Source organism: Chelonoidis abingdonii, chromosome 6 (genome assembly GCF_003597395.2).
Source record: "Chelonoidis abingdonii isolate Lonesome George chromosome 6, CheloAbing_2.0, whole genome shotgun sequence".
Classification (NCBI taxonomy): Eukaryota; Metazoa; Chordata; order Testudines; family Testudinidae; genus Chelonoidis; species Chelonoidis abingdonii.
In genome coordinates, this window is record NC_133774.1 from 42,604,421 (window position 1) to 42,615,679 (window position 11,259).

Genomic DNA, 11,259 nt, shown 5'->3' on the forward strand with positions numbered 1-11,259 from the left:
CCCGGTTCCGGAGGCATTGCAATACCAGTATGCATGGTGTGGAAGAGCAAGCTCCTATTCCAGCCCCTGTTCAAAAATCAATTTAATATACAGTCCTCAAAGAAAGAACATATCAGATATTAAACTGATAAGAACAGATATAACTTAGATAATATTTTACTTCAAGGTCCAGAGACACAGACAAGTTTCATCTAGCTTGTTAGAATAACTTCAAAGGATTCCTAACTATCTAGATAAGGAATACTACAACAAACAGATATTACAATTCAGGTTCTGCTTCTCTGGCTATAGAAATGGGATAGGCTGGATGTGGAATGTCTTGTAGGTAAAAGGAATATCTATTCCCGCCTGGTATAAAAAACCATTCGACTTTCTGCATTGCAGCATGTGTGGGAAGGAAAGGCGTAGGCAATGGGTGCTCTGGGAAAGAGACAGGGTTTGGGGTTCCATTGCTACTTGGTCTCTTGTCTTCTGTTCTGCGAGGGATGGGGCTGCAGAGCCTACTTCACAATAAACTAGACCAGGTTTTGTAGCACTCTTTTTATTACTGACTGGCACAAAAAAGTGGGAATGTGCTAATAAGTTTGCGGATGACACAAAAGCTGGGAGGTATTGCTAATACAAGAAGTCCGGGATATCATACAGAAGATCGGATGACCTTGTAAACTGGAGTACTAGTAATAGGATGAAATTTATAGTGAAAAGTGCAAGGTCATGCATTTAGGGATTAATAAACAAGAACTATTGTTATTAAGCTCGGATGGCATCAGTTTGTTGAAGCAACAGAGAGAGAAGAAGGACCTTGGAGTATTGGTTGATCACAGATGACTATGAGCCGCCAATGTGATAATGGCCGTGAAAAAAAAAAAAAAACAAAAAAAAAAAAAAAAAAAAAAAAAAAAAAAAAAAAAAAAAAAAAAAAACAAAAAGAAAAAAAAAAAAAAACGAAAAAAAAAAAAAAAAAAAAAAAAAAACAAAAACAAAAAAACAACAAAAAAAAAAAAACAAAAAAAAAAAAAAAAAAAAGAACAAAACAAAGAAAAAAAATAAAAAAGATACTAAACCAAAAGAAAAAAAAAAAAGAAATAGTAAAAATAAAAACAAAAGAATAAGCAAAAAAAAACACATTACAAAAAAACAATAAAGCGAAAAAAAAAAAAAAAAAAAAAAACAAAAAAAAAAAAAAAAAAAAAAAAAAAAAAAAAACAAAAAAAAAAAAAAAAAAAAAAATAAAAAAAAAAAAAAAAAAAAAAAAAAAAAAAAAAAAAAAAAAAAAACAAAAAAAAAAAAAAAAAATAAGCTAACTCGGTCTTGGGATGATCACGGTGAGGATGAAAGGATGGGTGTGAGTACCGTTATACAAGGCACTGGTGAGACCTCATCTGGACACTGTGTGCAGTTTGGCTCCCCATGTTTCAGAGGATGAATTCAGAACTGGATACAAGAGTTCGAGAAGGGCGTACTACGCGGTGATCCGCAGCAGATGAACCCTCGTATACCAAGGGACTCAAGAAGCTTGGCTTTGTTAGCGTAACCAGGGGGGGGGGGGGGGTGGAGGACTTCCTTTGCAGTCAAGAACTGAGGATTGTTTTAAATAGTTGTTGATGGTGTGTGTATAAACTTTTTGGTAATAAAGCATTCACAAATCCTCAAACATGACTGTAAATCATACCATACAATGTAGCAAAAAGACAGTTGTATTTGAACAGATTGTATTACTGCCATAGAAGTTCCAATTAACATATCACAAAAGACTTTCACAGACATCTTTGATAGAGGAAGTAACTTTCCCCCTCTTCACCATGGCAATCCCAATAAAAAGATTGCGCTTTACAAAATTGTTTTAAAAAGTCCACTGTATAGGGCAAAAATGTATGTTATGCATTTTGTTTGCCAAACTGTGATGCCTTTACTTGTTAATTTTTCTTTGCACCATGTAGAAGTATTTCAACAGTACTACATTTCTGTGCATTCCAGATGGACCCTAAGGCAGGATTTAATGCTGATATCACAGATGCACAATAATGAAAGGCAGTCAGGTCTCCCAGCTGTTCTCAAGCTGTTTGCGTGTTTATTTTGGCTGGAAATGAAAATGTTTTGAGGGGCGAAGGGAGATGTGTAAACAACCTATTAAACCGGGTAACTAAATCTCTCAAAAGACCAAGAACCAATGAGCAGCAAAACTAGACAGGTGATGTGGCTGCTTGAATAACCTTCTCAAAGGATTTAAATTCGACACCCAGAAAAAGATTGTTTTACCATGAATTTGGTTGTGCTTCTGCATGAATTTCGTTACTTATCCAGTGTGTTTTCCATTTTGTTGTAGGACTGTACTTTGTGAAAAATATTAGTAGCCAGTATTATTGACCTCAAAAATTTGTGGGATCAAATCAGGCATACTGGGCTGGATGCTTTGGTCTTAACTGTGAACGCAAACTTCACTTTGCATTGTCATTGGCAGAGAGATAGATTATCTAGTTTAACAAGTCTTTTTCCGCTTCTAAACTTCATCTGCTGCATATTGGATATTATTCTGCAAACCTGTACTGAATTATCTATGTAAAAAACCAAACGTTCCACAACACCTGAAACAATCAGGAACTTTTGGCTTAGGCGGTCAGTTGTCTATCTTATTTCTTTTACTCTTGTCTTCTTTTCCACCCCCTCTCTCTCTTAATTTGTCTCATACACTTGTTTTATATTGTAAGCTGAGTCTGGAAGAGAGCTAATGTGCCAGTATTCAAAAAGGGCAAGCAGGATGGCCTGAGGGACAGTAGAACAGTTAGTTTGACATCAGCCCTAGGCAAAATAATGGACAAGCTTGATATGGGATTCAGTTAATAAAGAGTTAAGGGATAGGAATATAATTAATAATTAGCCAGTTATGTGGTTTAAGGGAAAACAGCTCATGCTAAACAAACATTATTTCATTGCTTGATGAAATTACAAGCTTTGTTGACAAAGGTATCTGCATGGATGTGATATACTTAGAATTTTGTAAAAATTTGACTATTGCGTGACTTTCTGATCAGAAGATTGGAACTATACAATCTCAGTATTAGACACGTTAAATGGATTAAGAACTGGCTAACTGACCAGCCTTAAAAAGTAATTGTCTGTGGGGAATCATCATTGAATGAGGTTTCTAGTGGGTCCTACAGGGGTCAGGACAGGCCTGATGCTATTCAACATTTTCATCAGTGATCTCAAAGTAAATATAAAATCATTGCTGATGAAATTTGGGATAATGCACATGGTGGTGGAATGGTAAATAATGAGGACAGGGGAGTCATATAGATTGACCTGGAACATTTGGTAAGCTGGAACCACAAAAATGATTTGAGGGTGGAGAGAGTGACTTACAGCAAGAGACTTAAATGATGAGGAAGTTATATATCCAAAAGCTTTTCATAAGGTGTTTTGTCTGGTAATTCAGAAGACATGACAAGCCTGGAGACTGATATTAAATCACAAAGTATACTTTCACTGCACTTGTTTAGCAAAAATATTGTTTTCTATTTCAGAGGAAGGAGCTAATCCGAACAGCATAGTTACGGAATATTTACAGGAGAAGAAAAAGTATGAAGATCTGCGGAAGCAGCAGCCAAAGAAAGGGATATCTCGTGAAGAGCAGGTAGTTGCTTAAAATAATAAAACTGACACTAAGAAAATCTGTTTCATGGAAAACTCTGGAAAAGTTTCTTATCTCTTCAACTGTATTACACAAAATGTCACTCTAAGAGAAAGGTTGACTTAATTCTTAAAAAAAAAAAAAAAAAAAGAGGACTGAATGGTCCCTTATGTGGGTTATTCAGGCATAGGTGCTGGGAAAATCTGTGAAGTTTCCAGTCCTTCAGTCAGAACATCAGTATTGCTATGCTTGAAAGTGCCATGAGTTTGCCCCAAAAAACTTCTGGAGAGAAGGGCTATCCACACAGGCAACAAGGAGTCTCCGGTGGCACCTTAAAAAGTAACAGATTTATTTGGGCATAAGCTTTCATGGGTTAAAAAACCCACTTCTTCAGATGCATAGAGTGAAAATTACAGATATGCTTGAATCTATAATTTTCACTCCATGCATCTGAAGAAGTGGGGGGTTTTACCCATGAAAGCTTAAGCCTAAATAAATCTGTTAGTCTTTAAGCTGCCATCGGAGACTCCTAATTGTTTTTGTGACTACAGACTAACACAGCTACCGCTCTGGTACTATCCACATAGAGTTGCCATTGTGTGGTGGCCATGACCTCCCATGCACTTCTGCAAATGTGCTTTGCTAAGTTTAAAATAGATGGGGCTTTTAAATAACAAAATTTGGAATATTTTAAAACGTGAAACTGTGAAGTAGAAAATTATGTGTCCTAAATGCATACATTACACCTTTTATAAATATATGTATTTGGATACAAAGGTTAGGGGTCTACTACAGACCACCTAACCAGGAAGAAGAAGTGGATGAGGCCTTTTTTTTAAAACAACTAACAAAATCATTCAAAGCACAGAACTTGGGGGTCATGGAGGACCTCAATTACCCAGACATATATTGGGAAAATAACACAGCAGGACATAGATTGTCCAACAAGTTATTGGAATGTATTGGATACAATTTTTTATTTAAGAATGTGGAGAAAGCTACAAGGGGAGAGGTTGTTCTAGATTTGATTTTGACAAATAGGGAGGAATTGGCTGAGAATTTGAAAGTGGAAGGCAGCTTGGGTGAAAGTAATCATGAAATCGTTATGTTCATGATTCTAAGGAATGGGAGGAGGGGAAAACATCACAATTAAGATAATGGATTTCAAGAAGGCAGGCTTTAGCAAACTCAGGGAGTTGGTAGGTAAGATACCATGGGAAGCAAGTCTAGGGAAAAACAGTTCAAGAGTTGGCAGTTTTTCTAAGGGTATGTTCAACTATAGGATTCTTCCGATTTTACAGAAATCAGTTTTTGGAAACAGATTGTATAAAGTCAAGTGCACGTGGCCACACTAAGCACATTAATTAGACGATGTGCATCCATGTACCGAGGCTAGTGTCGACTTCCGGAGCCTTGCACTGTGAGTAGCTATCCCATAGTTCCCGCAGTCTCCTCCACCCATTGGAATTCTGGGTTGAGATCTCAATGCCTGATAGGGCCAAAAATTTGTCACGGGTGGTTCTGGGTAAATGTCGTCCCTACGTGAAAGCAACGGCAGACAATCATTTCACACCCTTTTCCCTGGATTGCCCGCGCAGACGCCACAGCATGGCAACCATGGAGCCTGTTTTGCCTTTTGTCACTGTCACCATATTCTACTGGTGCTGCTGCAGACGCGGTACTGCAGGGCTAACACAGCAAAGCCTCCCTTGCCTTTGCAAGTTGGCAAAAGACGGTTTACCAGACACTGTACCGTCTGCTCAGTCATGGGTGCTCCTGGCTGGCCTCGATGAGGTTGCGTCTGACGCCTGGACAAAAATGGAATGACTCCCAGGTCATTCTCTTCTTAAGTTTTGTCTATGGAGAGTCTTCCTGCCTAGAATATCAGGCAAAGCCTACTAAAGAACGAGAGAGGCAAACACTGCTCTGGGTAAGCCCTAGACATCTGCAGAAATGATGAGCTGCATGCCATTTTTAGGGTGCCCCTGCATAACCACCCATTGCTTCCCTCTCTCCCACCCCTCCTGGGCTTCCGTGGCTGTTATCCCCCATTTGTGTGATGAAGTAATAAAGAATGTATGAATTGAAAACAAGTGACCTTTTTGGCCTCTGCAAGGCAGAGATCAAAGTGGGGAGGCAGGGCAGTTGGCTTATAGGCGAAAAATAGAGTGAACACCGTTCTGCACTGCTCACTATAACGTGAAATGGGAATCTGTGATAAGCAACTAGATAAGAAGACAGGCAGGACTGAACTCCATTGTGTAGGGGCCTTTGGTTGACACTGGTAAAATACAATGTCGCAGGATTGTAATGTGGGGACAGTTTCTAACAAGCACTTAATTTTTTTATTTGCAGCAAATGTAGAGGTCTAAGTATCTGATTGTGAGGCCCTGGTAGCAAGGGTAGACGGGGTTAGGCACGACCAGTGCGGTGCGCTGACTGGACGAGCATCGAGGCAGAAGCCCCAGCTGGCATGATATTCCAGGCAGACTGAACTCCATTACACAAAACTTAAAGAAGAGAATGACCTGGAATCATTCATTTTTGCCAGGCGCCCCCGACCGCCCTCACCGAGGCAGCAGGAGCCCCTGCAGGACAACGCTGACGGATACAGTCATACTGTAACTGTCTGCCACTCGCAAGGCAAGGGAGCTGCTTGTTGTAAGCGCTGCAGCACGGTCTGCAGCAGCATCCAGTAGACACGGTGACATTGAAAAAAGACGAGAAACTGTGTTCGCTTTGCTTTCCCCTGGCGGGGATGAGGCTGATATTCTGAACCACGCGCACAATGATTTCTGACCTCAGCCATGGGAGCTCAGCTCAGAATTCAATATGGTTTTCAGAAGTGTGCAGGAACTGTGGGATTAGCTACAGTCGTCATTTCAGCCCTCCTCTGTGAAGCATCCATTTGCTCTTTGGCTTTCTGGTAACCTGTCTCAGCTCCTTAAGTTTCATACAGCACTGTGTTGAGTCCCTGTTGTGGCCTCTGTCCATCATGGCCTTGGAGATCTTTTCAAATGTTTTGGCATTTTGTCTTTTGGAACAGAGTTCTGATAGAACAGATTCATGTCCCCATACAGAGATCAGATTCAATATCTCCCGTACGGGCCATGTTGGAGTTCTTTTTTGATTCTGGGATTGCCTTGTCACCTGTGCTGATCAGCGCTCCACAATGGGCAAACAAGAAATAAAATTCAAAAGTTTGTGGGGCTTTTCCTGTCTACCTGGCCAGTGCATCCGAGTTCAGATTGCTGTCCAGAACAGTCACAATGGTGGGATAGCTCCTGGAGGCCAATAGCATCGAATTGCGGCCACACTAACCCTAAGTCGAAATGGCAATGTTGATTTCAGCACTACCCCCCTCGTCAGGGAGGAGTACAGAAATAGATTTTAAGAGCCCTTTATGTCGACAAAAATGGCTTTGTTGTGTGGACGGGTGCAGGGTTAATTCGATTTAACACTGCTAAATTCGACATAAACTCATAGTGTAGACCAGGCCTAAGAGAGATTATTAAGGGCAAAAGAGCAAACTACAAGATAAGTTAACAAGTAACTGCATGGATTTGTCAAGAACAAATTGTGTGAAACCAACCTGATGGCTTTCTTTGACAGGATAACAAGCCTTCTGGATAGGGGGGGAAGCAGTAGATGTGCTGTCTTGATTCTGATGCTGTCTAGCATGACCTCATAAATAAACCAGATGGTGCTACTATAAGCTGGGTGCATAACTGGTTGGAAAACCATTCCCAGAGTGGAAGGGCATATCAAGTATGGTCCTGTGGGGATCAGTTCTTTGTTTGGTTCTGTTCAATATCTTCATCAATTATTTAAATAAAGGCATAGAGAGTACACTTATAAAGTTTGCAGATGATACCAAGCTGGGGGCAGGGGGGAGATTGCAAGTGCTTTGGAGGATAGGGTTAAAATTCAAAATGATCTGGACAAACTGTAGAAATGGTCTGAAGCAAATAGGATGAAATTCAGTAAGGACAAATACAAAGTATTCCACTCAGGAAGGAACAATCAGTTGCACACATACAAAATGGGAAATGATTGCCTAGGAAGGAGTACTGCAGAAGAGGATCTGGGAGTCATAGTGGATCACAAGCTAAATATGAGTCAACACTGTTGCAAAAAAAGCAAATTTCATTCTTAGTTGTATTAGAAGGAGTGTTGTAAGCAAAACACAAGTAGTAATTCTGCCACTCTACTCCATGCTGATTAGGCCTCAACTGGAGTATTATGTCCTGTCTGGGTGCCACATTTCAGGAAAGATGTGGACAAACTGGAGACAGTCCAGAGAAGAGCAACAAAAATTATTAAAGGTCTAGAAAATATGACCTCTGAGAGAAGACTGAAAAAACTGGGTTTGTTTAGGCTGGAGATGAGAAGACTGAGAGGGGACATTATAACAGTTTTCAAATACATAAAAGGTTGTTACAAAGAGGAGGGAGAAAAATTGTTCTCCTTAACCTCTGAGGATGGGGCAAGAAGCAATGAGCTTAAATTGCAGTAAGGGCAGTTTAGGTTGGACATTAGGAAAAGCTTCCTAACTGTTAGGGGGTCAAGCATTGGAATAAATTGCTTAGGGAGGTTGTGGAATCTCCATCATTGGAGATTTTTAATAGCAAGTTAGACAACATCTGTCAGGGATGGTCTAGATAATACTTAGTCCTGCCTTGAATGCAGGGAACTGGACTAGATGACCTCTTGATGTCCCTTCCAGTCCTATGATTCCATGAATATAAATGTTCTGCTACCGAAAGAGATTGGAAACTTGAAGTTTAATAACTTCATAGCAAGGAATGATGGAGCTTTTAGTTCATGAAGCTGATTTAGCTCTGAACTAAAAAGTTCATGGAAATTTTGTAGCTCCAAAGGCTATTAACTCTCAGTGAAAGAAATCAAAGCTCCATTGGCAAAGTGGATCATAATCAGCTGAGGTGAATACCTACAATACGATCATTGTCCTTGACTCTGCAGGAAGACAGGCAAGACACCAGGAACATAGTTTAACAAGGCCACAACTTTATTAAGTAACATATCTGGGAACTATCCGGCAATAACTTATCCAGTGTAGGTCATTCTTCCTTTGTAGAATGTACTACCTGGAGGAGGACGGCCATCAGCCCCCCTCCAACCCACCTTCCGCCACACAGACACCTTTCCCTTGTGCTGGGTCCCAGTACTGCTATTGGGATGACATTGCGCTCATCAGAGGGTCAATAGGCTAGGGAAAGGGGATTGTTTCCTCACTGTACCACACATGAGGAGCCCCAGTCTCTTTGCCCATCTTCTTTATGAGATGTCTTACAGAATCATAGAAGATTAGAGTTGGAAGAGACCTCAGGAGGCCATCCAGTCCAACTCCCTGCTCAAAGCAGGACCAACACCAACTAATCTTCTCCTAATCCACTTCTAACTCCAGTTTATGAGGGAGCCAGACCCCCAACTGAACCTGTACTGGATATCTGCTAATGCAACAAAATGAATTTTACAACCCTTAAAGTGGCCAGGGGTTTTCTTTCCCCTGCTCACACAAACAAAGCCTCCACTGGGGGAGTGGGAGGAGGGAAGCAACTTGTTTGCATCCCTGGAGAAAGCTGTGAAGCTATTATGCTGTGCAAAATCTTTAGTTATGAAATTTTTCTTCTCTCTTCCCCTCCCACTTTTCTTAAACACAAAATATGGACGTTAAATGCAACCGCCTTTCCCAAACAAAAAACCAAACCAAACAAAAAACACTATTGTTAATTCTACACTAAAGCAGTGAAAGAACTTATAAGCTTCAAAAAGTTTTTTCTTTTTTACTTTTAGAACTAGATTTAAAAAATAAAAGCAGTCATACAGAGGTCTTTTACAGAACAAAATAACAGTTTTAAGTGACTGTGATTATGATATAATGTATCAGTACAGTTACAGCAGTGATACTCAGGCTGAGGCTTGCGCAGGTGGCTCTTTAATGTGCCCCCGCGGCTCTTTGCAGCTCATGCTAATAAAGCACTGTGTGATTTAGTTATTAACCTATCTAAGTTATTAACCAATTGTAGTTGGTAAAATAATAATACTTGGTCAGTTACGTTGCTCTGCACAAAAAATATATATAGACACACACACACACGCACACAAAATATTTCCCCTCACATACTGTTACAATTTTTTGAAAATGTTAGTACAAAATAGGAACGGTTGTATCAGCACTGTAAAATATAGTATGTAAATGTCAACCAAATTACGACATCAAAGCCTGAATTATTTTTAATTTATTTCATTGATTTCTTCACTAGAGAAAAATGACAAATCTCCACAGTGCAATTGTCCTCAGTAGTCTGCATTGTTTATTGATTATCTTACTCTTAGTAAGTAACTGATCCTTTAAGTAAATATGCTTAAGGCATTGTAGATGACTGACCAAAGTTCATAACCTATAACAAATTCCTTACATTACTTCTAGGTATTAATATTTATAACTCTTACTAATATACTAATAGCAATATATAGTTTGTTTATATCCACTTTCATAAACTATCTGGAAGTTGTTCTTTGCAGGAGGATTATTAATTTATCATCTACTGTTTGTTAAAATGATAGGAAATGCCCTTGAGTGACCACATTAAAAGCCAATGGTTTCATTCAGTTTGTTACGCCAACCTTGCCTCCCAACACTTACATTTTATGGTCATGTCAAAAAGGCAACATAGTAATCAGTGATGGAGACGAGGAATTGTGTGGGAGTATAATGTGTCAAATTTGTTTTTTGAACAATTTCTTATCCACCTCAATTGACTACTCCTCAGGTAATCCAAACATAAGTGTATTGCGTATTTTATTGTTACAAAACTTTGGTAAAACAAATGATATTTCATTTCAGACGCTGGCACTGCTGGACCGATTCAAATCAAAGCTGACTCAGGCAATAGCAGACACTCCTGAAAATGAAATGTCTGAACCTGAAGCAGAGGATGATGAAGGATGGTAAGGATTTGTCATGCATTATATTAGGGAAGGGCAAATCTGATTAGGGAAAAATAAGGCCTACTCCAAATTGTCACTCATCTTTGAACTGGAACTCTCCCCCACCCCCCCCATCTCACTTACCTATAGTGGTAGGTTCTCTTCTGGTCACACAGTCTGCTTCCCTATTCCTACTTCAGGGCCTCTTCAGGAGGACGCAAGATAGTTCGTTTTCTTTACCAGTCGCCCTCTCCCTAGAGTAAGTAGCAGGAACCAGTAGCATCTCAGCTGAGATTCTGTTTCCTTCAAATTTAGTGCATGTCTATACAGTGATTTAATGCACGGTGCAAGTCTACAGCACACCATTCTGCCATGTGCTAAATGGCTATGTGGACCCTGCTGCTGTATGCTAAAAGTTCCTTAGTATGCTTTGAAATACTGCTGTTTTGAAAAAATTAGGGAACTTTTAGTGCAAGCAACACATGGCCACTTAGTATGCAGCAGGCTACAGCATTGTAGATTCACCCTCTGGCTTGCCATGCACTAAATCACTGTATTGACAAGCCCTTAGTGATAATCTGTACTTTAATCCCATGCAAGTTTACATTACCTGCATCTGGAATTCCACAGCTAATGTGACAGGTTTCAGAGTTGTAGCCGTGTTAGTCTGTATC

The 11,259-nt window shown here is 39.7% G+C and overlaps 1 protein-coding gene and 1 pseudogene across 5 annotated transcripts in view; one reads left to right on the forward strand and one right to left on the reverse strand.

Moving 5' to 3' along the window:
- On the reverse strand, positions 1–170 carry LOC116833338 (U2 spliceosomal RNA; annotated as a pseudogene).
- CWC27 (CWC27 spliceosome associated cyclophilin) overlaps positions 1–11,259 on the forward strand; it is a 214,987-nt gene that overhangs the window by 177,059 nt on the left and 26,669 nt on the right. For 4 of the 5 annotated variants that reach the window (XM_075066976.1, XM_075066977.1, XM_075066978.1 and 1 more), the window contains 2 exons: positions 3,525–3,634; positions 10,503–10,606. In XM_075066976.1, the coding sequence (XP_074923077.1) occupies positions 3,525–3,634; positions 10,503–10,606 (214 nt within the window). The remainder of the gene's footprint in view (positions 1–3,524; positions 3,635–10,502; positions 10,607–11,259) is intronic. The other variant, XM_075066980.1, reaches the window with a different exon arrangement.